This window comes from Anoplopoma fimbria, chromosome 16 (assembly GCF_027596085.1).
Source record: "Anoplopoma fimbria isolate UVic2021 breed Golden Eagle Sablefish chromosome 16, Afim_UVic_2022, whole genome shotgun sequence".
Taxonomy (NCBI): Eukaryota; Metazoa; Chordata; class Actinopteri; order Perciformes; family Anoplopomatidae; genus Anoplopoma; species Anoplopoma fimbria.
In genome coordinates, this window is record NC_072464.1 from 8,225,575 (window position 1) to 8,253,282 (window position 27,708).

A 27,708-nucleotide genomic window follows, 5' to 3' on the forward strand; every position below is an offset into this window, starting at 1 on the left:
ATTTCAAGTCAAGTCAGTTTTATCTATACAGCTCATAATCACAAATATGCCTCACAGTCTGTACAGCATACAACAGCTTCTATCCTTAGACCCCTTCAAAAGATTCTGATGTAGTTTGGAAAAGAATTAAACAATCCTGGGGGGAAACCCAGGGTTCCCTGTTGTGACATAAGCATATAAACGGTCAGGTTATAAATAGGAACAAAATCTCAAAATGATTTCACAGCACAAAAAAATTGTTGGTGGGAGTTTAGGCTCTGCCCCTGAACATTTGCACTGTTTCTAGTTGAGGTGTGGCTGTATATAAAGACAGAGCCAGCTGAATGCTGCAGCAGAGGGTTTGAACTCCAGCACACGGTAAGTTCACTAATAGCTATTTAGGAATAACATAAACTATGTGTGTGTATGTGTGTGTGTGTGTGTGTGGGTCGATCATCTTGCTTACATCTATTTCCTTTGTTAAATGTATTGCATTATTTTGTTATCGTGTCTTTATCATACCTTTGTGATATTTACCAAAAATTGCCAATGCAACACTTCTGACTTGCACTGCATGTTTTGTAGCATTTCACCAAGGTTTAAAATCCACCATCTCAGGTTCTCAAGAGTTACCGGTTTATAATACCAGGCCCAGCTAAGAGTCTAAGCAGTTGGAGTCGGTAACGTAAATTCACCAGCTTGTAGGAATTTTATTTTTTTGTTTACAGTTGTTTACATAGGAAGCGCTATGCCTACACTCTCAAATGTCTTTAAAAATGTTCTCTAAAAAAACTTGTGCTCCAACAACAGGCTCATACAGTAGCCACACTATGATATATGGGCAACTATCTCCAGTGTCCCTCCCTCTAGGCATGCTCTGTAGTGTCCTTGACAAATACGTAAATGAGTTTGGTCCAACTTTGTACCTGCAGTATAAACTTTCCAAAACTGGACCCGTAACATTACTATTAATGCAAATGTAGAATGATTACTCTTGTTGATAGTGGCAGTAATAAACTAAGAGACCTATGTTTCTGTACCACATTTATTGCAAGCAGCCAGCTTAGAAAAGAGCTTTGGGATATTCAAATATTGAAAACAAATTTGAGCATATGGATTGAATAATGACTATAATGCTAAGATCCGATTCCTTTATGTAAAACAGAACAGTAAATTAAAAAAACAATCCCTTCAGGGACATCAGCGGATGTCTGCCTTAGAAAACATTTATCGTTCTCCTTCTGGCCCTTCCTCCATCCCTGTGTGTATTGCAGTGACACAGACAATGTTTTAATTGTTTATTTACTCCTTCTTTTATAATTAAATTGGCAAGTCGGAAGTTCAGTCAAATTCTTGCTGCTTATCTGTTCCCGATAAGACACGCAAAGAGACCAGGATTATCATAGCTAAACACTGTCACATTTTTTATGAAAGCACAGGTATAAATTCAAGAGATGTCAGGTGATTTTTCAGATTCAGATGACGCTCCATTTTGTTAGTCTTGCATGGCCATGCTGTTCTGAACCATCTCACTAGTTACACCAGCATGGCCATTCTGGACTGAAACCACCAGGTAAATCCAGCAAGTTTGAAGCTCTGGTTTGCAGTCCATTTTCCACAGCGGACTGCATTTGCTTTGCTACCACAAAATATCACAATTTAGGTTTTATATCTGCTTACATCTGAAAGTTATTTAATTTGCTGATTTGTCCGAACTAAAATGTCTTCTTCCAGTTTCAGGGTTTGCATCTGGAATTTTGCGATGTACAGGAATAACAGAGGTAAATAACTCTCTTTTTTTAACTGTCCTTTTTACTTTACTAAAACACCATCCGTCCCTTATGTCAAACTTTCTTTATCGCATTGAACATCCAGTGTATACAAACGGAAGGAGAAAATGATGAGCCCCTTCCCCTTTGTTTAACTAGGAAATCAGTATCCCTCCGGCTGTCATCCTCAGCCAACGGCAGGAGGACAATATCCCCAATGTCCACCAGGCGTTGCCCCACCCCAAACCTGCCCTCCTCAGCCAACGGCAGGAGGACAATATCCCCAATGTCCACCAGGCACCCCAAACCCCCTCCCCAAACCTGCCCTCCTCAGCCTTGTGGGCCACCTGTGTACCATCCTGTAGCCCCACCTTGTGGGCCACCTGTGCACCATCCTGTAGCCCCACCTTGTGGAGGGTATGGACCTAGCTATGGTCATGATGGGCACGGCCATGGTCATGGTCATGGACATGATCATGGACATGGACATGGACATGGACATGATCATGGACATGATCATGGACATGGACATGGACATGGACATGATCATGGACATGGACATGGACATGGACATGGACATGATCATGGACATGATCATGGTCATGGTCATGATCATGGACATGGACATGGACATGATCATGATCATGGATCATGGACATGGACATGGACATGGACATGGACATGGACATGATCATGGACACGGACACGGGCACGGTGACGAGCATGGACATGGACACGGGCAGGGATGTTGTGGGGGTCGTGGTCGTGGTCGTGGTCGTGGTCGGGGTCATGGACATGGGCATCACGGGCATGGGCATGGGCATGGGCACAAACATAGGAATGGTCACATGCATGACCACTGCCACAAGAAAGGAAAGAAGTGTCACGGGGTAAGATCCAGTTGATTTACCGATCATTGTAAAGTGCAAATCATGGAGTCTCTACTTTAACAACTGTATCACAGTCCACTGATAATAAGAAGCCAATTACGCTTATGCAGTTTATTTAAAATGTTAGTTTAAGTTGTAAAACAGTTTATTCACATATCACATTCTGAGATTCTTCATGCACTCGGTTGCCAGTTTAGTAACTAGAGCAAGCTAAAACGAATGCAGTCCAATACAACAGTCCTTCCACACCTAAGGTTGCAATGTGAATCTGTTTTAGAGAGGTGATGATTCAACTCTCTGGGGTGGACAAAATAGTAGAAACACCTTTCACCTGAGTTTACTGTAGTGTCGCTGTTAGGCTCACAATTTGTACTGTATGTGCCCAACAGTTTGTTTCTGGACCAGTAGGGTACAGTTTGTTTGAAGCTGAAGAGAGCCGAACAGTTGGGTGATCATTCTATTGATATTTAGTCAAATCTCACCATGACGATAAAAACGATGTTTTGATTTGATTTATTTTGTCCAACAAGTGCTCAAAAATGCAAAATGGGTGTCTGTATGTCTTCCAAAGCAAATTTGATTAAAAAAAGCGTATCGTAAAAGTTGGCTGAAGTTTAGACACCACCTGGTTGAAAATAATGACTATAATCACAATAAAGTGAGAGCAATTAATATTTGTATAATAACAATGGGTAAATGACTGGTATGTGAAAGGTTTCACTTTACTGCTCTCTTCAGCTCTAAAAACCAACTGTAGGCTACACTTTTGGTTCAGGTTTCAGTTTGAGTGCGGCCCAAACTCTAAACACAAATACAGAAGCAGCAAAAATAGTCACTCTGAGATACAAAACATAAAGTAAGTCTAGAATTAATAATCTTATTTATGGAATCCTAGATCCCCAAATATATTCATCACCCAAAGACACACTACTGAAACTGATTATTACTGATTGTCACTGATTATATCATTTATTTGAATTCACAACGTACTCAGTTAACTGATTGAAATGACCATGTCTGTCTCTGCTGTAGTCCTCCAGCAGTTCCTGCAGCAGCGACTCGGACTAGATGAAGATGAAAAAACACGACAGGCTGCCACATGGAAACCTTCATCCTGTTACCTCACAGTACACAATAATAAACAGTTTTCTTGGACCATCTATAGTTCAAAGCATTGAAACAAATGTTGGGCTCAGCCAATACATATTACAAATTTTCACAGTAGTCAGTGTTGACATGGCATCTGCTTTTGATCTACTAGACACTGATCATATTGTACCCTTGTAGTAAACAACATCAAACTGCTTTCTGTTTATCATAAAAGCAAATTAATCCCTACAGTGCCTCGGCTCTTTATCTAATTTGACCTTGAAGTTTACCATTTCACTGTGTGTGTGTGTGTGTGTGTGTGTGTGTGTGTGTGTGTGTGTGTGTGTGTGTGTGTGTGTGTGTGTGTGTGTGTGTGTGTGTGTGTGTGTGTGTGTGTGTGTGTGTGTGTGTGTGTGTGTGTGTGTGTGTGTGTGTGTGTGTGTATCTATCAGTGTGTATTCGTATTATCTTTATTTACCCAGGGAGCGTTGAATGAACAAGAGCTTTGGTGTTTTTCACCAATAGTTACACACCCTGCCACTCCGTTCACATCAATTCTGTTTAAATCACCTTCTTAATCACTGTGAATCCTTCATTTATGCCATTTTAGTTGTTTAATTGCACCATTTGATCTTTGACACATAGATAAGTGTAATATGATTAAGAGAACCTGTTTTTTGGGGCATAACAATAAGGCAGAGTAGCCTGGTGCGTTTCTTTGTAAATGTAATCCGGAGGAAGAGCCAAGTAAACTGCCCCCATGAAATACTACAAATTCTCACTGGACGAGCAACTGCTGCTTTTGCTACTGCACTGCCTTCTATGGACCCAAACTTTCTCACAAGCGGCACCTCTGGTCTAGCTGCAATAAGTAGAGTTCTGTGTTTGTGCAGTGCTGTGTACATTGTAATGATTAATCAAGTATTAGTTGATGTCTTGTTTAAACTTGAGACTCATTGCATGAATAGGGATACATATGTGCAGATAGTCCGCTTATCAAAACAAGATCTCAAGGTTGACAATCCACATCTAAAATTGGATAATCGAGTGCATAATGTCTGCATATATCTGATTTTCATACACTTGTCATACTGCGTCACTACCTGGTCACAAGTCTCACAAACTATAAAAACACATCATATCACTTCATAACTGGACAATAGCAAAATATGGATTTTAAACAATGAGATGCCGCATTATGTCACATTTGGGAAAAACACAATATGTTAATATTTGATAGCTTCATAAACTAATCCAACACAGAGATTGGTTTAAATGCCAACATTTAATGTCAAGCTCCTTCCCTGCTTAATGAATTTATCACAACCCACCAGCTCACCAGTAGAGTCAACACAAAGGCCTCAATGAACCTCATTTGGGCAATCAGTCTTCTTTTTTAAAGGGGCTAAACTATGGAACTGTCTTCCATCTGAATTGAAAATACAACACAATTTTAATGTTTTTAATAGATGTACTAAACAAAGGCTGAAAGAGAGGCAAAATTCTAGACACACCCGTATAGTGTTTCTTATGTATTTTTTGAAGATGTATTTTCTTTTCTTTTTCTATTTCAACCGTGTTTTTTTTAAAGCCTCCTATGGGTAAGTGTTGTAAGTTAGTTTTAGTTTTGCTACTCAACACAGTGTATCTGGTCCTTAAATGTGCATAAATAGAATTCCAATGCTACTGGGATGCCAAAACCAAATAAACTAAACTAAAATCAAAATGGATTTAAATGTTTCAAGTGTTATGAGTTTGCAAATGATCAAAACACCTATCATCACCAGACAGAAATATGAGTTCAGATTTATAAACAGAAAACTATAACAAAATTGCAAACGTTTTGTGTGAGTATAAACATATTAGACTGCCTACACTTTATACTGACTGCCTGTTAAAGATTACACACAATCACACCCATGAGATCTCAAAGCAAAAATGTTCTGGTGGGAGTTCAGGCCCTGCCCCTGGTCATGTGAAGTGGACTGCACATAAAAAGGAGCATCAGGTGACGGCTGTGACTGTTAGTCTGCTCTCCAGCACACGGTAAGTTCACCTCTGAAACTCTGCTGAGGATTTGCAGTTCTCTTAGGTTTTTCACATGGTGGTGTATATGTGTTAAAAGAAGAACTGTACTTTTTTTGTCTTGCAGGATCTGTAAGTTCATCTGAGGTTTCAAAATGTACGGAAACAACCAAGGTAAATAACACAACCACTTTTAAATGAATGAATATGCATTACAGACTTGATAATCACTTTTGCCAAGTATTGATTGTATGACATATTTCTTTTTTCTCCTTATTTTTAGGGAACCAGTACCCTCCTGGTTACCCAAACCATCCTCAGCAGATGCCAGGGGGATACCCTCAACATCCTCCAGGCACTGCTCCACCAATGAACTACCCTTCTCAGCCTCACGGTCCATACGGAGGCCAACACGGACCCGGACCTGGTTATGGTCCCGGCCAAGGACATGGACAGGGACAGGGCCATGGACAGTTCCAAGGACAGGGCCATGGGCAGTTCCAAGGACAGGGCCATGGTCAGTGCCACGGACAGGGCCATGGACAGGAGCATGGTCAGTGCCACGGACATGGCCACGGACATGGCCACGGACATGGCCATGGACAGGAGCACGGACAGGGGCATGGGCAATGCCATGGACATGGGCACAAGCACAAGCACAATAATGGTCACAAGCATGGCAAGTGTCACAAGAAAGGAAAGGACTGTCACGGGGTAAGACTCAGTCATTTTCACAAATATGATGTATTGTTTATGTTTGCTCCAGAAACTAGACTTTAATTAGAATTTAAACAGTGAAACATAGAACAGAACAACATAACACAAGTGTTGCATTACAGCCTAATGTGTAGTAAATGAAAATAATGCTGTATTATTGGTCCAATATCAGCAAATTATTCCCAATCTTTAGTCAAGAATTAACCACATTTCTAAAATGTAATGTAGACAAAACAGCTATAATTCAAGCTTCACATTGGTTTCTGTAGATGATTGAAGTGATTCACTGATGTGTGTGTGTTGTGTCTTCTTGGTGTAGGCCTCCAGCAGCTCCTGCAGCAGCGACTCTGACTAGATGAAGACTCCTGAATCGGAAGAAAAACAAGACCTTGAAACCTTCATCTTCTGAACATGTGTTATAATTAACATGTCACTGCTTAAATGTTTTTTCACATATAATCTTTAAAATATATATTGGAATTGAGCACCTCTATTTTTACATAAATGTAATCAGTGTCTCTGACTCTCACCTGACATCCAGCATCAAACAATGCTGGATGCTTGAAAATTATTTTAGATCAGCCATATCATGACTTGTTTATATGGTTTAATGCAGTATAAGCATGTATTAACATTTAATAACTTTGGTGTACGAGACACATAGCTGGCATTATTAGATCCATGATTGTGTTAATGGGAGAATAAAATGAAAGTGCTTTCTGTGTATGATACATGCTAGTAAAGTAACAATGCACTGTATGGCTTTCCCATTTTATTTTTTCTCCATTCTTCCTTATACACCTATTTGCTACTCTGGCTAATATCACCAAGGTGTGCTCTCTATTTGCCCAGCAAGGCTGAGGTGGCTGAGCATATTTGCTCAGCCACACCTCCGTCACAGCAGTACGTCACACCCTGGGACTGCCAGTGCAGTCAACCCAATCTCATTTTGATAGCCCGAGCAATCAAACACTTGTTAATGTCGATACCCACCCTTGTACAAGTTCACCATTTTATTGTTCTTGAATTTAAAAAACTAAATTTGCACAGTATTTGTTGTTAGTGATGAAAGATCCATCCAGATCCCAATTTAAGTAAAAGTAGCAATGGGTCAATTAAAGTACTCAAAGTCATGCATTCATAATTTTAATTAAGAAAAGCATAGTATGAAGGTATAGTATGATATAGTATAGTATAGTATAGTATAGTATAGTATAGTATAGCATAGTATAGTATAATATTAGCAGCACAATGTACTCACAATATTCAAAGTATAAGTAACACTGTATTTATTTATTTTTAACACGTTACAAACTGCTTTGTGTCAACATAAGTACAGAACAAAAATAGAGAAAAGAAAACACATATGCGCGGAATGCATAAAACTACTCAGTATACAGAATCGCCCGTCAGTGTTTTATATTATATAATTGGATTAATATCAGTGATGCAATTATCTGTTCGCAGTATTTTTAAAGTTGTAGCAGGTTGAGGCAAACTCATTTAACTACTTTACTGTTGGAAAACTAAAGAAGAGTAAAAAGTACAATATTTCGCTGTTAAATGTAATGGAGTAAAATGGTGTAAAGTGCAAGGCCTACTTTTAACCACTGTTAGCAGGGAGTTTTACCAATGTACACACAGTCCAAAGAGCATTGTCATACTGTTAAACTGCAGGATTAGGAATTATTTCCACTATTGCTTTTTTTATTTTCCAGGAATGGACAAAAAATATAGAAATGATTTACATAAATGTGCTCCGAATATTAAGAACACAGGACTGAGAGTACCTCCTCTCCACACTAGGTGTCAGTGTGGCAGAAACACAGCAAGGACTGAATCTCCCTCGGTGGTGTCCACGCCCACCTTGACGTCATCGTGCCGACCAATCAGGGGATGGCTCGGTGTCTCTTTCCGGAAGTAAACGCAGAGAGTACAGAGGAGAGAGCCAAGAGCTGTACCTGACAGTGCAGCCACTCGCCACAGGACATAAGTCAAAGATAATAATGTCCTTAACCATTTTGACATCCGCTTACAGGTATGTTGCAAGTGACAGTGTTTCTCCTGAACTTCTTCTGTATAGTTTGGTGTTAGTTGTCTTCTTGTCAGTCCGAATTTGCTGCCATATGTAACGTTAGCTTGTTATGAGATGACAGACATGCTGGAAAAGGTTAAAGTAAGTCAGTAGGATGCTAGCCAACGTTACTCTATAGTATATTTAAGTTATAAAAGTCGTGAGAGAAAGTGAGTCTGAGGTCATATATGTTTATGTTATTGTTCTGAATTTGAATTCGTCAGAGGGCAACAGATTCATTGATAAATTAGATTAATGGGAGGCTGCGAAATCAGATGTTTTCAGATGCAATGTGTCCATCCTGTAAATGTTTCTGTTTTCCACTTCTGTTTCCTCCAGGCTGAGGTCCCTCTGCAGACTGCAGCGAATCCAGGGCCACATGGTGAGCAACCCCCTCATGTACCTACATGTTATATTGTAGCAAGCGTAGGTTTACAGTATTGAGTAGTGAGGATTGTATGGAGGCAATTATATGGTTTCCTTTATTTGTACTGTGTATTTCAATGTGTTTTTTATAAAGACTTTTACACAATCTCTCCTGTTGTCTCTATTTTGGAACAGATGTCTAGTCAGGTGGATCCAGGGGTTCTTCTAGAGAAAGTGGGCAGCGCAGGTGTGATCACCATAAACAGACCCAAAGTCCTGAACGCCCTCAACCTGACCATGATCCGACAGATCTACCCTCAGCTCAAGGTATGGGGAAAGCTTGGTTAATGCTCACCTCAACTGGGCCGAATGTCAAGGCCTCCAGTGTTGCAAGTGTCATGTATTATAGCAGCGTGTTTGTGATCGTAAATGGCTTTGGATGGTTACTTGTCCTTTGTACAAAAAACCCTTTACACACTATTAATGGGGGACTGTAATTACCCCTAACTTTGTTAAAAAACCCATTATGTTTGATGTAATTCGATTCCAGAAGACACAAGTGTTGTACAAATGTTTGTAATGATACAGTCATCCCCTCCCATCAAATACAAATTGGAGTCCATTTGTTATATTTTTTTTGAATATCCCAAAACCCATTGTGTCATCCAGTATCCAACAAATTGTGATGGTGTTTAAGATCTCAATAGTACGTTTTGGTGTTGTCTTTGTTGGAGCTTCTGTTTTGAACGTCTAAACTTTTAAATGGAGCAGAAACCTGTTTCAGCTAGTGACTCATGACATTAACATTTCTTTTTGATGATAATTTCCTACAAATCTTGCTGCTTTTTTAATTCTAGAAATGGGAAAATGACAATGAGACTGACATTGTGATCATCAGAGGAGCAGGTGGAAAAGCCTTTTGTGCTGGTGGGGACATCAGAGGTGAGCTGTAGCCTTGAAGGATCAATCACTGGGGTCTGTGTAGCCCCAGTTGAGGCTCTCATGTAATAGCATACATTCGCATCACATCAGTTCTTCTAAAAGAGAATTAAGCGTTTGAAGGTTATTTAAAAACATTAATTGTTGTTTTAAAGGTACTTCCAGAATCCCCAAATACTCTTAAAACCATCTGGATGAAAAATGATTCTGTCCCTGAATGATTAAAAAAAGAGTTTCCTAATTTATGCCTCTGTTTCCCAATCAAAACAACGATGGCAGCCATCAGCTGCATGATTAGGAAACCGAGTCTCAACTTTGGAAATGGGATGTATAGATATTTCTTATCTTGCAATATGGATGATTTCATCTGTGTCCTGAATGCATGCCAGTACATGAGAGGCACCAACTTGGTCTGGAGTGCTTTTATGAGAATCACTGCGAGCGTACGGTAACCAGACATGTTGCGTCCTTTCTTGCTTTGATCTCTTTTCTCCTCTCAGCGGTCACAGAAGCAGGGAAAGTTGGAGACCCTCTGGCAGAGGACTTTTTCCGTGAGGAATACATTCTCAACAATGCTATTGGTAAGCGTAACAAATTCAATTACACTTGTATTATCAAATATCTGCAATGTATGGGTCCTTATTCACTTAAAGTCTCACTTTATACATTTCCAAACACCAGACCAAGACTTTGTTTTATCTTTTAAGGAGCATGCAGGAAACCCTACATCGCCCTTATTGACGGAATAACAATGGGCGGGGTGAGTATTCTTTCTAGGTTCATTATATAAGGTTGGAGTCTTGATTAAAAAAGCATTGCTCTCTCTATCGGGTGTGCTCTTCAAATATGCCTGTAGGTGTCAGTAGAGAACCATCTGCCGCTGTCTCCTGCTGCCCCTGGCAAGGTGGCCTCTGATTGGATGAAATATGAAGTGACAGAGCATTGTTACTGCCACTGTTTTCCCTCCAGGGGTCAGATATGTTTGGAATTTGAATTGGCACCTTTGCTCAGCATTAAGCATGATCAGACGTTATTCAGTCAGAGCTGCACAAATGCTCATATATCAAGAATGACCTTTATCGCAAAGGTCTGTAATATTTTATTATTGTTTCAGTCACCTGGTCTGAGAAAATGTCTGTCTTTTGGTTCAGTCTGTTCTTTTTTCCATCGCATGACCTTGACAGTGAGTTTACTCCTGAGGTGTCAATGAGGTTGCTCACCACTGCCCCCAGGATCTACAGGGTCATTACTCATCATGTGTGTGTGTGTGTGTGTGTGTGTGTGTGTGTGTGTGTGTGTGTGTGTGTGTGTGTGTGTGTGTGTGTGTGTGTGTGTGTGTGTGTGTGTGTGTGTGTGTGTGTGTGTGTGTGTGTGTGTGTGTGTGTGTGTGTGTGTGTGTGTGTGTGTGTGTGTCCTTGGCTTTGAGATGTATGAAGACCTAACAAGCCCTTTTGCACAACATGGACCTCACTGTACAGTAAGCCTACTGGCTATTAGGATGCAATTTACAATCTGGTGCTCATTAAATCTCTTCAGGAGTATTTTTACAATAGTATGTGGTGCTAATGAATAACCTTTATTGGACGGCTGTGTCTTCATGTTTTTATGGGCTGTGCTGTCTGTTCGACTGTAATCTCTTGTGTGTTATGTGGTGATATTTTGATGTGAAGTCCTATTTAATAGTCATGTAAAGTAACCTCGATCAAAGCTTACTCTTCTGAACTTTTGAACTCATAGTGTTCGGACTGTCTCTGCACATTGGTATGAATGGTTGAGTGATTTCTTAGTGTTGTTGAATCCACATTTTCAGTACGTGCTGCCGTAGTGGTGCGCTGCTTCTTTTCAATGGAAGCTAAAAGCTGGAGAACAGTCAGTTGGTGTTTGGGTTCAAATTCAGGCACACTGATTAAAATGATACCAAGGTGAATAGTTTAATATGCTAATGTTGTTCTACATAACTAGAAATAAAATTTGCATAGAGAACAGGTACAATAACTTGAAGTTGTAACTGGTGAACTGTGATGATACTCACTGTTTTAGTTGTTACCTTTTTTATTTTTAAAACTCAAGGCTTCAAGCACAGTAAACCACTCGAACCTTTAAAGCTGCAAGAATTACCTCTTTCTTTTGCCACTAGGATGCAGCGGGACACAACATTGACGTATCATCACCTTATATTAGCAAACGATTGCCTATTCAGACATCCAGCAGACACGGAGCAACACTCACATTCATTTGGAGTCGTGTTTCTGGCTCCTTTTAGCTCAGACAGCCACAAAAGGGGGGTGGGGTTTTTGAATGGTCATACATTGGTCTTTGTTGGCAGGAACTTTTATGTTGATCTTTAAGTGATCACCATCTTGGCCTTACCTGTACCAATGTGTCAGTTTTCATTTACATTGTAAGTTCTTGCGGCAGCTTAGGACTGCCGATACATAAAAAGCAGCATGTTGTTGGTATTATCAGTGTAATAAACATTTCAAACTGGGTCATTCATAGTGGGATAAATCCTAGAAGTTGTGAACCGAAACCCAAATCATCCTGTTTGCTTGTTTTTCCGGTATTTTGACAGCCATGATGACAATGCCACCCCCACTTACTATTTGCCTTTCAAAGAGAGACAGAAGCTGGAATTTATTTGTCAGAACAACACTGGAAAAAAAACAAGACAATCTAGGTTAGCAGTGTGCAGTAATGGATGCTAGGGAGTGCTTGTTTCTGATGTATGTTGCTCCATACAGTGTGGTACAAGACAAGTCACTTCCGTTCATCATCCCAGCGGAAAAGCTGTGACGTTTCACGTCTCCTTTGAGCTGCTCATCACACAATTTTTTTTTGTGTCCTCTTTTCTTTTTTATGTAAATGGGATTATTACTCTGGGAATAAAGTGATTTGAAGAACGCCTCTCCTCTCTGTCATGTCAGTAGCGAGGAGACACTAATGTTGACGCAACCCATCCTCAGGGAGATTGCTGTTTAATGTGTGTAGTGGTGGAAGACAGGCCAGTTCTATATATGGAAAAGTCCAAAGGGCACCAGAGTCCCTGTTCCCAGATCTGCACTGAGCTCGGGGCAGAACTCCCACGTCAAACGAGTATTCTTGCGTTAGTGATAACAAACCAACAGGGAGTAAAGAGGCATGTCCTTAGCAGGTCAACAGACACACACACACACACACTAGTCTCTGTTTGCTTCTTTCTTACATCAGTGGGATCTCATAACACGCACATCATTCATCGCTCTCCAAGTTTAAAATCCCTAGAATTAAGGTCTGTGCGAGCTGAAGTGTTATTAATCCGGGTCTGCTGTGCTTTGCGTTTGAGCAGAAACTATGTCTCTGACTTTGCAGCAGCTTTTAGTTTACTCTTAAGATTTCAAACATTTACGTAGTCATACAGCAGGCTCCTCGTATTCAGATTCAGATCACCGTGCTTTTAAGAGGGTTTGTAACAGAGGAGGCGTAGTGGTTGCTGATGGATATTAGTCCGGAGCCGCATGCCTGTAATCTCTTTCCTCTGGAGAACAGAGCTCTTGTTTCCTAATGTCTGCATCATCTAATGAGAAGAGAAAAAACAAAGAGCTCAGGGCAAATTTGGATCCATGCATTGAGGTTCTCATTGTCCAGAGCCTGTAGAGGGCTTGTTTTGAAAGTGAATACTTTGCCCAAGAGTGATGTGGAAAGTAATTTTCAAACAGACGTAATTTTCTCTTTAAGTGTTTATAACTGTTATCCGTTATGTCAGTTGTGTCTCTTCACACCAACAGGAAGGCTTCTGTATTATGCTTTTCCACTCTCATACATTCATTTCTGATTTAGCAAACCTTGATTCTTCTCCAAAATCTAAAACATTACAATATTATTGCTTAGAGGTACCTTGTTTCCACTTTCCACTTTCCACCATGAGAAAAGTAGTACAACTACAGTACTCAGCATCAGTTTAATGGATTTCACCCCACCCGTTCTATCAATATTTGGCTTGTATCACGATGAGGACTTCATGAAGCCCTCCGTATTCTTAGCCAGTGTAAACTGTTCCCAGCCAGGTTGTAAATTTTGCAGCCTATTCTGTTTGTAAGTATGAGCTATAAACATGCTCGTCTGCACACTTTTGCACATTTCCATTGTTTACAGCAGGATCTGCAGACATGTTCTTATATGGTGCTCGGTGGTGCCACACCAGCAAGTAACAATGTTCCACTACTTTTATGGTAAAACCGGAGTAATGTGAGATTAATCGGACCCTCACTCCATTCAGTGATCATTGCAAGAAGGTTGTGTTGTTTCTGGGAAATAGCTGCTATGATATTCATTTATCCTATATTTAAAGTGCACTCCACTTAAACAGTGTCGATTAACTACGGGGATACAAAGAAAATGCTGCAAAATATGTAAATGAGATTATTAAATCATTCTGTAGCTAATTCAAACTCAAGTTATTATTATAAAATAGTTAATAGAGAAAGAGTTTCTTGGGATTTACTTTTATTTCAGAATGTCTAGTATCACTGGGAAATATCTTAAAATCACAGCAATGCAGAGGTTATTTTGAATTGGCCTTTTTTCACAGCAGACATTTTAACTTGTTGTAAAAGCACAGCCGTTACTAATAACACTAATGATGGCTTTGTTCTACTCAAGCGTCCCAGTAAGCCATTACAGCGGGTCACCATTGACAATACTAAGACCCTCAAACTGCAGCAGCTAAATGGAATTGAGCCATCGTTAATTTCATCAATAGCTTCTGTAACTCAATGCAATCTCTCCTTCAACATTGTCAAGCTTTCGAAAATATGAAATGTGTTCTTCAATACGAAATCCAGAGCACATCTATTGCCTCCACACGGCCTCTCACGGCTGAGTCGGCCGGCTTGCAGCTAACTGTGCTAAAGGTGGCAACAGTGCTGACAGAACTAACAGTTTTTACCTGAGGGAGGACCAGAGGGTGTGTTACATAACCTAATTATTACATTACTCCAGTAAAATAGTTGTTTGCTTCTATATTAATGCTGTGAATATCGAATAGAGAACCTCTAAGGTTTACATCCATATTTTTAGATAAATGAGCATTAACTACAATGAAAAACAGCTGTTCGCTTGAAAGCAAACAAAAAAAATACACATGAAAATGTAACAGTGCAGCATCGTGTGTACCATTGGTAACTTCCATATCTATGATATTCACTCTTTCACTGACGTTTTTAATGCATTTTATTGCAGCCATTTTGGAGTTCCGTACACAGACATTAGAGTTACACAGTTTAGTCCTAGTTTGACATTGATCTAATAAATTACAAATCTTCAAAAAATCCCATATCATCATATTCTAGGTTGTGGGATTACAAATCTTTCGAGTTCCTATTTCCACTCTATACAGACAGCTTGCTTGAATGAACCCTGTGCCTGTCTTTGCTCTGCGCCTCAAGTGCTGGTGGTTGCCAAAGCACAGTCATCATGCAACTGTGTAATGCTTTAAGCTGACATAAGTCACAGTCTGTCTCTTTAATGTGCCCTTTTTGTTTTTTGTATTGGGATCTGGTTCTCTCGGAGGAGCATCTACTATTGTCTACCAGTCTCCGGCGATCAGATATTTTTAATCCTCTGTGGTCATTTGTCACACAGCCTTAAGGCAAACCCTGCTTCAATGCTCTCTGGTTCTCCACTTGTCTCTTTTTCGCTGTTCTCTAAGAGCAAGGTGAAGACACGCTGTCAACTGTAATCTTCCTTTAGCCAACAGTTGGTTGGCAGGGATTCAGCCCTCCTCAGCAGGTGGCATGATTGCATCATTGCATCATTGCATCAGATAATACTCTTCATCTGCTTTGAAGTTGATACGGTGGTTAATCAATACCAGGGAATCAGAGATAACACCACCAGGTGCAGTGGCTTCTTACTGCCCAGACTCTAACTATCTAGGTTAGCTCTTAACACTGTACCAACAATCACCAACTCTGCTTTGGTCCGGATAAACCATTAATTAACCACCTTAGATGTGAAACGAAAAAAACATTAATTTTACTTTGTTGATCGGGGAACACACTTAAACTCAGCAGAAACTAAATAAAACTCATCGTGCCATCTTGTTTAGCCTCGCCCTACCCCACGGTCTCTCTTTTTGGTTCTATTAATATCTTCCTGAACGAGTCTGTCGAGGCTTGGTAGATCTAATCTGAGTGAAGATTCAGCAACTGGATTGGCAATTTCTCGCCTCACATTTGTTTAAAAAACATATTTTCGCGGACTGTTGAGGTGAAACACTGAAAGTTTACAAGCATACTTCCCCTGTTTCCAAATTGGGGGACAGGAAATGCATCGTGCGCATAGGATTGTGGGTGTTTTAGGAGCAAGAAGGATACAGAGAGAACTTTTTTTTCACCTGTTCTTAAAAAAGAAAGACACAGCAGAGAGAATAGTTTAGCTCAAACTTAGAAAATTGCTTTAAAGTTCATTGTTGTTCAGGCTGATCTCAGCGTCAGACGCTGTTATTAGTCTGACGTATTCACCCCTAAAAGTTTTCACAACTAAACCAAAACTAAAGCCAGCCAGGCAGTACAATACACCTATCCGTGTATTGACAACTTTTTTTATGCGTAGTCGAGGAAGTATGCAAGAGGATATTGTTTCCATGGCAACCTTGTAATTGTAAACTGTACTGGAGATGTCCTCTGGTCAGCACCGCTCATTAGTCTTCACCCCTCTCCCTGCTGGGAGCCACACACATAAATCAGCCATTCATTGACCCAGGGTCAGCCTGGTTTACCTTTTTTATTTTTTTCACTCAGCATTTACCATCTCATACTTCAGCTCAGGGTCTCTTGGTTATTGATGTCTACACCTTGACCTGTTTTCCCCTCTGTGTATTCCTCGGCCTCTCTTTTCTCATCTATTCATCATATCATGTATTTTATTTTATTTTTTTCTCCTGTGTAATCTTGTTCTCTTCTTCCTGCAGGGTGTAGGTCTGTCGGTTCACGGACGGTTTCGAGTGGCCACTGAGAAGACGCTGTTTGCCATGCCAGAGACTGCCATCGGTAAGACTGTGCAGCTGCACCAGCTCCTGTTTTCCTAAAGGGAGGGATGGGGGTGGGGGTGGGGGGGGGTCACTGGTTGGCCCACAACATTGGGAGCGGGTATCTAGACAATTAATTATGAAGGAGCAGTGATTTCACTTTCAGACCCAGCTGGATCCAATTCAAATGCATTCATAGACATGATGTGTGTCTGCATGGGAAGCTGGGAAGCTATAATACACAGTGGGATAGATGGGTTGTATTTAGCAAAGCATATGATGCATGACCTCATAAAAATGGCTGTGTAGCAGTCATTTCTGAGGAAAGGATGTCTCCTTTCCCAAAATATGTGCTTACTTAATTACTCCTTTGCACCTTAAACAGGAAAGACAATAAGATGCAGGTAAGGGATCTGGAAAGCAGATTATTGGAGTTGTACATGATACAAGTAGATGTTTAGCATGTAATATTTACTATGTTCACCATCTCAGGTCAGTGTGTTAGCATGCTTACATTTCCTAACTAGCACCAAGCGTTTATGCAGCTGATGGTGACAGGAATGTTGTTAGGTACAAACTTGCAGACAAATTGAAGTTTTGATCTGATGATGGAGCTAGATAGATAAAGAAAAATGAATAAATAAATAAATATCAGCTTTATTGGTCATGTACATACATAGATGCATATATACACGGAATTTCCATTCTGCATTTAACCCATCCCTGAGGAGCAGTGGGCTGCTAAGAAGCACCCGGGGAGCAACTTGGGGTTCGGTGTCTCGCTCAAGGACACCTCGACATGTTGACTGTAGAGGCCGGGGTTCGAACCACCAACCTTGTGGTTGCGGGACGAGGCTAGAAAAGTTAGGGGAAAAGTTAGGGAATTAAGAGATTTTAATACAATTCATTTTGTTGCGAACATGAATATCTAAACCAAATTCCATGACAATCCATCTAATAGTTTGAGACTTTTCACTGTAAACGAAAAAATTACAACCTCATGGTGGCACTATGGAGAAATTCACCAAGTCATTTTCTTTAAAGTCAAAGTACGGAGGACTCAATCTTGTCCAAGATCTAATAGCATCATAGTTTTTGTCGAGCTATTGGTGTCTGATTAAGTGTTTGAACAACAAAGTTAAATTGTCATATCCCCGAAGCCATGCCAAAAAAATGAAAGATACGAAGCAGGCATGTGTACCCGATGGTCTTTGCCACTTTTGTCAGTGCGTGTGTCTTCCAATCATGCAAATTGGGAAATTCAAAATGAAGTCTTTCATTGTTTATCGTCTTTCAGTGGTATCATTGCTTGACGCTAAACTAAAAAATGGGAGCAGAACTCTGGTTGTATCGGTGTTGTTTGAAGCAAGTTCAGATATAAGGAAGGTCCGTGCAGGGCACAAGAGCGTGAACTAAATCTTCACGACTGCGCATGTGGGAGCAGATGAACCCAATAGCGATAGCTCTTTGACAGTGAAGCATATACAAAATAGAAAAAAAAGTGTTTCTTTCTTCATTACCCACTCTAGCTTTAATATAATTATAAATATCAATTATTATCCTCATTGATAACATGTTATCAATTCAAAGCTTTTGGCCCAGCCCTTATGATCTGTAAATCCTGTGAGAAGATAACAATGGCATTATAAAGGCTTATGAAGCCATGACTACAGGGCACACCAACCGGACATGGTGAGAGAACAGCAGGCCTCTATATTTTTTTCTCTTTTAGGAGGATGAGGAATAGAACAATGATCAAGAGGGGAGAGATGGGATCCAACAATTTTTTATTTTCAAATAAGTCTAGGCTCATTAAGGACCAATTTTTTTGTGAAGGTTCCATTTGCATAATCTCATACCATCAAAAACCATAATGATACATAAGAAAATGATATTTGATCAGTAACTAAATGGCTTGCTGCATGGATAAATCAACCATAATTAACTTATCTTAGTGCCAGAGTACTAAGCTTTAATTTGCTTTTTAGCTAATTGAACCCTGTTGACAGATGGCCGTCTCCTGAGGCACTGAGGAGATTAGTAACAAATCTCTAACAACCAATGTATTACAGTTGACATTGGCATAAACTGGCTGTTTGTCGCTTAAATCCAGATGGCTTATCACAGTTCTTTAATTGTTTGTGAATTATTTGCAGTAATCTATGATACCAAAGCACAAATAACTGGTTTTGTGGCATGAAAGAACCTGTGAATTGACCAAACAGCTTATGTTTCCCATCTCTCATCAGTCAGTGTTTTCACGTAATAAAAATGGTCAATGGATATTTAGATGGTCCATGAGCATCTCCAATGATCAGTTTAAAGGCTTGACTGACTTTCTGCCTAAATTTTATTTTAGTTGGGTCGGAATCAAGTCAAATTATTGGAGTATATGGTGCAGAAGTTGCAAGGTTAGTATTTTTTTTTTCTGCAGCTTTAATGCGTATCTCAAACTTCCAAGGACACTCACATCATCCCTTATTTGACACACAAGCACTCGCTCAGACACATATACACACACATCAAGCTTATTCCTGAGCAGTTCTTGTTCTTGTTCTAGTTCTTGTTCTTGTTCTAGTTCTTGTTCATTACTTCTGTTGTTGTGTTCTTGTTGTGTTACTTCTGACCGTGTGTGTGTGTGTGTGTGTGTGTGTGTGTGTGTGTGTGTGTGTGTGTGTGTGTGTGTGTGGCATTTTTCCCAAAGGCGAGGCCGTAATAAAGAGTACGAGGAAATGGGACCTCAATTAAATTGCAGAGGCGGAGGATTGGCCGTATGAGGTGATTGATGACGCAGTATGCGTGTCTACTAGGGTGTGTCTTGTATTTTATTTCCTCTAATCCATGCTCATACACCCTTGTGTTGTCCAGTACTTTCTGGCGAAGTAGAACACAAAACGCATTCCGTTTAGTCTCATAAGTAATGGTCTTAGATAAAGAAAAGGATCTCCCAGTGTCTCTAAAACTCTCCAGTCACTTTGGCAAGAAGGCAGGAAGTCTTTGCTAATCCTATTCGGAGCTGCTGTAGTCACACATTGACACCATTGTTTTAACTAGAGGACATTGGCTTACAGGCCACTGCACCCGTATTATCAGCAAGTCCCCTCTGCAGTCGGAAACTTGGACTTCACACTGCACTCCATTAGGCAACAGCAATTGCACAGCTGCTTTGAGAACCTACATGCTTATTTTAGCCTTGATCCTGGGTATGGAATCCTCTCAAGAATATCTGTTGTGTGACCTGTTCACTACAACTACAGTCACATTGTGGCATCAGGCTTTTTCAACTTAAGTATGCCGATATGACAAAAAAGTTTCAAGTGCTGGAAAAGTCCTGAATAAATAAAATAAAGTTGATTACAACTCCTCTCAGGACTATATAGGCCTGTGTATATTTTGGTTTATTGATAAACCTCCTGCTCTCCTGTGAGCTTTTCTACACTTTCCAGGTTGAGACAAATGACATTATCATTCTTATTGGTACATTGAGTTTGATAACCTTGTGTACTCGCAACCATTGCTGAGCAAGTGAGTCAGTGAAGTGAACTAACAAGTAAAATTGAGTTGAGTTGAGTCAGCTTAAAGCACAACTTAACGTTTAAGCTTACCTATCTGTATGTTGTATTACAACCATCAATGATCATCTTTTGTTCTTTATTTGATTGACATGTCTCCAGAAGCTTCCAGTTACAGCCGGCTAATATATCGATACTATGTCGATATTACTATATGAGACTAGATATCATCTTAGAGTTTTGAATGCATTATATTGCATGGGTGTTGTTTTTTTCTAGTTTTAAAGGCTGCATGACAGTAGAGTGATGTCATTTTCTGAATTTACCAGATTGTTCTATTAGTTGCCTTTACCCATTTAGTCGTTATATCTATATCCCTAATGATTATTTATCAAACAACTCATTTTATAAATATTTACTGTCTCGATAACGAGTATTTGGTCAAAATATTAGTAGTGCTTTGGTTCCTTTTTTTAAAGCTTTTTTCCCCCTCCCTGGATTTGACATCCACTCTGGATGATTAGACCTTTTCTACAGCTTAAAGTTGGATGGAGCTACGCTGGTAATTATGTGACTCCTAACAGGTGCACACAACAGGAGAGAGAGGGAGATGCTAATCAATGAAGGTCCGTACAAACCCACACAGTCTAATCTTAAACACCTGTGTGGGTACACCTGTTATCACTCAGGAGACATACCGTGATGAAGTTCAAACAAAAACATATGTAATTAAACCAGATTGAACCAATTTAAATTCGTAAAAGTGTAAATTAAGGGTGGATGTCAGTAAAATCAGTGGTGTAAGTATGCATGAGGGATGGATATGTTTGTGTGGGTTTTATAAGGTACAAAACTAGGCATAGGAATAAACTTACTCAACCGAAGGAACTATTTTATTTCATTTGTCTATCCACGGCCGAGGAATGTTAAGGAATATGTGTGAACATAACATAGACTTATGTGAACCCACAGAAGGTTTGTTTCTTTTTTTATCCCACATGAGTTTGATTTTATTGTAGTGTTGTCAGTTCTGAAATAGAAACCGTAGCCATATACCAAGAACATTCCCCTGGGTGCTCTCAGTGTCATCTATAACATCTTACTTAACCACTTCATTGTCAATAAAGCTATTCCATTCTTTATACTCGATGACATTACAAATGTGAGTTTTTTGTTAGGGAGAGACTAATATTTTTGGACTGTCATAGACCAGAGGAACGACATGTATGAGTTTTGAAAAATGGGCGTAGTTCCCAACATCATTGACATGTTTACCCACATCTCATGAATTATCTAAAGATGGCCAAATGGAAAAGCTCTGATCCATTGTCCCCATCTGTATTTCATCATGTAATCAGTGCTTCCACTGCCCTTTAGAGGACCATTGCTATGATTTATTAATGCTCCGCCCCTCCACTCCCCCACCACTGCCAACAACACTTCATATTTCAGCAGCCAACCCTTCAAAGCTCCTCTAAGGATCAGTTGGGCCCATTGTGCAAGAAAAAGTAATTATTCTCTTTAAATGTATTATTGTTACTCCCTCAGGATCTGTGTTTTTTAAGGTTAGAATAACGACTTCTTAACTAGTCACACACAAACACACTCGTAGCCTCACTACACTCACGCGTAAACGTTAACCCCCTCTGTGGCGAGATTAACAGATTTAACATGGGCCCTGCTAGAATTCTGAACGACAGCCATAATCTGCCGCGTTTATGATATTACATTTTCAGCCGTGAATCAGGTCAGCTCATCTAATCCTTCACTACCATCCACCCCACCCCCCACCTCCTCTCCTCAAACCACGCTAGAAAAGCTGTCAGAAATCCCAAAGTGACCAATGGAATCTAATTTCCTGTCAGAAACATTGAAATCAAATGGAAAACATCATTGAGAATACAGAATATATTTGGCACAGATTAAGGCTGCACATTTTTCATAATCACGATTGCTTGTAAGCCGCATGTTTCTCTTTTTGTAGTGTGCCAGCAATCATTTGTTTTATTAATGGTTGTACCTTATCATACTGAACGTAGATCACCTCTTGGAGAGGTAGAAAGATATTTAAAAAAGAAGGGGAAATGTGGAGACTTTTTGTTTGTGGGATGGTTAATAAATTCCCTCCTCATTTTTGTGAAACCTTGTAAGCTTTTGAACTACTTCAAAGGGATCCTTATGAAAATGATTATGCCTCTGTGACAGCCATTGCATCGTGTTTTCAAGTTGTCTGTTCGTCCCATTCTCATGAATGCGATATCTCAGGAATGCCTTGAATGTCTTCAAATTTGCCACAAATGTCCACCTGGACTCAGGATGAACTAATTTGGAATTTGGTTTTCAAAGGTCAAGGTCACTGTGACCTCACAAATCACGATTTTGGCCATAACTCAAAAATATGTTTCCTATTTTTTGAAAATGTCACACAACTGTCTAATAGGATAAAATTATGAAGTGATGTCTATGTTTTTAAGAATAATTAATCTCTCAGATATCAGTGACGGATGGTCACGTTGGTTCAGAGTGTGCCTAGTTTTCTGTTTTATTTTGACAGGGCTTTTCCCTGACGTTGGAGGCGGCTATTTTCTGCCGAGGTTGCAGGGAAAGCTGGGACTGTTCCTGGCCATGACAGGCTTCCGTCTTAAGGGACGTGACGTGCAGAGAGCTGGAGTCGCCACTCACTTTGTAGAGTCTAAGAAGGTAAGGTACAAGGCTGTATGTAATTTAAAAGACAGTAGGACAAACATTTTCCAATGTATTGCTTTAAATGTATTATCTAATCTACATGACAGCCCGAGCACTGTGTGCAGGACAGGAGCATGGTAGGGGGGGCGAGGTTAAAGCTCCACTGGAAAGCTGGACGCTGAGTCACTGGCTGTCTCACTCTTGTTTAAAGGTGCCAACATATACTGGCTGGTCTAAAGCCAGGTTGGGTTTGTCATGCTGTTGGTGTGAGGTCAGAACAGCGGGCAGCAGAGTTTATTTAGGACTGTGACCTTGAGTTTCAGGACAGAGGTGCAGTGGGTGGATTTAGTTTGTTTTTATAACTTTGACAGCAGTTTGACCAAAAAACAAGGCTGGAAAAACATCTCGTATTTCTATTGCATTTATGTGTTGTTTTCTCATTGAATGAAGACATACCCATTTTCGAATATGCAGAGTTCCCTTGCACTGTCCCCAGTGATGCCTTATTAGTTCAAACTTACACACAAATCCATAAAAAGAGGATATTCAGCAATCCAGAAAAGCCGGTCTTTCAAAAATGTATCACTGAGAGGGAAAGATCTGCCTGCCTCCAAAAATGGGATTGGTTTTTAAAAGGATGGACTGGATCTAGCCTAGTGAACTGTAGTAACCACACCTCAACTGCACACAGACAAACAAATTAGCAAGCATAATTTCCAGCAGCTTATTATAATGTCAAGTCTTCTACTTCAATAGATCCCAGAGCTGGAGAAGGAGCTGGTGGGCTTGAAGTCTCCCTCTGCTGAAGATGTCTCCAGAGTGCTGGATTCATTCCAGAACCAGGTGAGAATCTTAACGCGACGGGCCTTACGTTTAACCTCAAAATATCAAAAGCAGCTTAAATTGGCAATGAGACGGTCAGATATATGTTTTCATACGGAGGCCTGAGGGTCTTAATGTATGTCTGTATTGAGGATTGTTCTCTGTCCACAGAGTGGTCTAGATTCTGAGAAGCCCTTCGTGTTGGACAAACACATGTCTGATATTAACAGGTAGGCCTAGAAGTTCTCTGTTCCCAAATAAACACTTTACAATCTGAGGTGTGCCAAAAAAACTAGTAACAGCTAGTTACTTAAAGGATGAGGATGTGATATTCTATATTTCATAATTGTCAACAAATGCCATGGAAAGTCTGAAACCAACAATGTCTTATTCCCCGTCTCCAAATCTTTTCCCGCTCCCCTACCCTTATATGGCACTCAGCCCCTAGACCATTAGTTCCTATTGACGATGAACAGCCGAGGAGTGTAGTCTTGGCATGTGTTACTCAAACAGGAGTACAGGAGGTAGTGTATTTGTTGCGGACTATTTTGGCTGTGGATCTGGAGTTCATTGATGTTCTTAATCGTTTTTGGACAACAACGGAGCTCTGTGGCACAGAGGAATAAGATATTATTGGCTTTCACCACACAGAATCAATTCAATGTTGGTTTAGGTTAATTTATGGGTTTTGTTGACAAAAGAAAAATATAGCATATCTCCAACCTTTTGGCGGGCAAAATGGCATTATTAAGGAAACTTTCAGATTTTAGTTTAATTAAGAGTGAACTGATGTAACCTTTCCTCCTTTCAGGCTGTTCAGCTCCAGCAGTGTGGAGGGCATAGTGCAGAACCTGAAGGCAGATGGCTCAGAGTTCGCCAACAAACAAGCTGAGGTATGCTCTTGACCTTCGGCTTGATTAGAATCACAGACATAATCAGTTTTTTCTCCTAGTAATTCTACAGAAATGTAGCAACACGGGTGCAGAGGCCTGCTGGCAGTTCTTCCATCGACTCTGTAAGAAGAGTTCATATAACCACAACAAAAGTCTGCATGTGTTCAGACACATGTTCACTTTTGTTTTATTTATATGAGCTATTTGAACGAACTGCAGCTCTGCCGCCCTGTTACTCCACCATCCGGTAAATCCCACTGACAGTGCTGGGATGGAGCCAGGGCATTATTTGGCTTTGGCAGTATATGTTGTTGCATAACATTGCACACGCCCCAGATTAGACTCCATCCTTCATCTAGCCCACCCCTCTCCTATTGTCCACCTCCTGATCACTCTAGGATTAATAATACTGTAGACCCAGTCAGCTGTTCTCTGTTATTATGTGATTATTGTTTGATTTGAAACATTTAAAATATTGGGGGCGGGGGAGTCGTCAGCTCAGGCATTAAATATGTATTATGAACCCACCTCCTCAGCTACTACAACACCACTGACTCACTGTCCCGCCTTGTGCATTAAACATTCATAGCTATCTTTTTCCTTATTTACCCATTACTTTGTATTTTTACGATTTTCTTTGATCAAAAAAGCACAATAAGCAATGCATCACCACCTTTTAGTTTGAAGTACACATAAAAATTCTCTCTGTCTCCTCTTCCAGACACTGTCCAAGATGTCTCCCACGTCCCTGAAAATCACCTATAAGCAGCTGCAGGCGGGTGCAACTCTGAGCCTGCAGGACGTGTTGGTGATGGAGTATCGACTGAGCCAGGCCTGCATGGTAAACACCGACGGAGAAGTTATCAACATCATCAGCTTCATTCTCATACTTTTCTCTCTTGTAGTAATCATTATTGGGTAGGAATCGAAGGTTTAGTAAATTACTTTGCAAGTTAAGGATCCGATCTTAATCTTTGTCATATTAACTTGCATTTATCTTTAAAGTAAAAAAACAAAAAACAATATTACGTAATCATCTGAGACAGCTGTTTTGGTTTAGCTATGGCTTAGAGTAAAATCCAAGAGGATTTTATTTCATTGGATTGTGTCTGTTGTTTTGCAGAGGGGCTGCGACTTTTATGAGGGCGTACGAGCCGGTAAGTCACTGCAGTGCATGGACAACTAATAGTGTGTGTGGCATAGTTTATATGAATGCAAAGAGATGTGAAGACTTAAACAACAATGAAAAATATGGTAATATTGATATTAAATGTTATTAAAGTATCAAATTAATACTATTTTTCATTACTTGACAATGTCTCAGGCAAATCATCTGATTTATCTTCTATGTCATGATTGGTGCATCTTTCCAGTGCTGGTTGACAAGGACCAGAGTCCCAAGTGGAACCCTTCAACACTGGAGGAGTTGTCTGAGCAGACCGTGGACCAGTGCTTCTCCTCGCTGGGAGAGAAAGACCTGACGTTCTGATACTTCCCACCGGCAAACACACACCATTAGAAAGACTGTTATTTTATGACAAGCACATGCATACTAGTTTGACTCCATACTGTTCAATACTGGGTTGACATTTTACAGTAAAACAAAAATGCTGCTCCTCTGCAGCTAAGGAAAAGGTCTGATTCATGTTCCTAGTCTGAAAACTAAAATAGTAGCAGAAGAGGTAGCTTACAGATGCCCTGTGTGTCACACATGAAAAATGTTTAGTGTAAACTGGCTCTGCAGTGGGAGTGGAGTGTTTTTTTTATTGTACATAAGTTGTACAGCAGTAACTCTCTTCTGCTGCAAAAGCAAGGACTCTGCCGCACAGCAGCATCAACACGAGGACATGGGAGGAGAAAATGATCTCACCACTGAGTGCTTTATTACATTTCCTGTGGGTGTTTGTTGATGTGACATGGATCGGTATCGTCTGTATTTCTGCAGTGTGGTCCCTTCTTCTACTGCAGATAATGTATTAGCTGTATTTCTGTAGTTTTTTGTCTTTTTCCAGTATTTTTTCTTTTCACTAGTATCTGTACTTTTTCAGATGTAACATAGATGAAACAGTTTTTTTTCTCTGACATATCCAATACAAGTGTCAGATTTAGAGGAATATCAATATTTTTTCTAAATGCATTTATTGTTACTTTGCATTTGAGAAAAACGTGTGTGTAATATAGTGTGTTTTTAAATGAACTTCATCTGATGGACACATCACTGTATTTCAGTCAGTATCAGATCGCCTCGCTAAACACTAGTTCTCAATAGTTGCATTATTCATGAGCCAACAAGCACATGGACATCGATGCTGGAACAGAGGCCAATAAAGAGAACTGATAGTGCAACAGAAAACAATGTGTGGTCTTTGTGAAGAATCAGATTGTGCTTTAAAGAACTACGTTTATTGAGGGCATGATCTTTTATGACCTGCTTGTAAAGTGTTCTTCTGACACAGTGACGGTTTGTTATCAGCGTGTGAGCACAAAGCTGCTGCTCAGATATGCAGTCTGGAAAGTAAGCATTTGTTTTAGTTCCATGTTGGGTAATAAACTGGTCCGTTCTACTTTTAGTGCATATTTTATGTGACTGGTATAATTGTTACAAATGGATGACAAAACTATCAGTCCGATTGTTCTAAAGGCTCAGAAATATCACATGGAGCATGGTTCAGAACTTTTTTTTTATGGTCTGGAACACCTTTACCTCATGTCTGTTTTCAATCTTGTCTACCTGCTTCACATTCACAGTCTGACTCAATAACCTACCTCTCATTTCAATGGTAGCCTCCTATAATCATAGCACTAGCAGTGCTGCTGAATGCAGTTTGTATCTCTCTCTCTCAGACTTCACATTGGCTCAATAAGCAGACAGGGTGACCTCCACGTACTGTAGACAATAAAGTGCCATAAACTGTTGGAAAACAGGCTGAGTATTTCTGTCT

The 27,708-nt window shown here is 40.1% G+C and overlaps 2 protein-coding genes and 1 long non-coding RNA gene across 3 annotated transcripts; all 3 read left to right on the forward strand.

The window, feature by feature from the left end:
- Positions 1–338: 338 nt before the first annotated feature.
- LOC129105135 (uncharacterized) lies at positions 339–2,041 on the forward strand. Its single transcript, XR_008531814.1, has 3 exons — positions 339–357; positions 1,714–1,760; positions 1,908–2,041. It is a non-coding gene; the product is annotated as an uncharacterized LOC129105135 (long non-coding RNA).
- A 3,691-nt stretch (positions 2,042–5,732) lies between these two features.
- On the forward strand, positions 5,733–6,872 carry LOC129105113 (holotricin-3-like). Its single transcript, XM_054616006.1, has 4 exons — positions 5,733–5,773; positions 5,880–5,926; positions 6,036–6,466; positions 6,789–6,872. Exons 2-4 carry the CDS (start codon positions 5,908–5,910, stop codon positions 6,822–6,824), a joined length of 486 nt encoding a protein of 161 aa, XP_054471981.1. The 5' UTR covers positions 5,733–5,773; positions 5,880–5,907; the 3' UTR covers positions 6,825–6,872.
- Positions 6,873–8,408: 1,536 nt separating this feature from the next.
- On the forward strand, positions 8,409–27,316 carry hibch (3-hydroxyisobutyryl-CoA hydrolase). The gene is made up of 14 exons (XM_054615503.1): positions 8,409–8,507; positions 8,883–8,925; positions 9,105–9,236; positions 9,767–9,851; positions 10,349–10,429; positions 10,556–10,608; positions 16,798–16,876; positions 22,921–23,066; positions 23,808–23,894; positions 24,045–24,103; positions 24,685–24,766; positions 25,488–25,607; positions 25,890–25,923; positions 26,140–27,316. The coding sequence occupies exons 1-14, from the start codon at positions 8,476–8,478 to the stop codon at positions 26,253–26,255; spliced, it is 1,149 nt and encodes a 382-aa protein (XP_054471478.1). The 5' UTR covers positions 8,409–8,475; the 3' UTR covers positions 26,256–27,316.
- Positions 27,317–27,708: the final 392 nt, after the last annotated feature.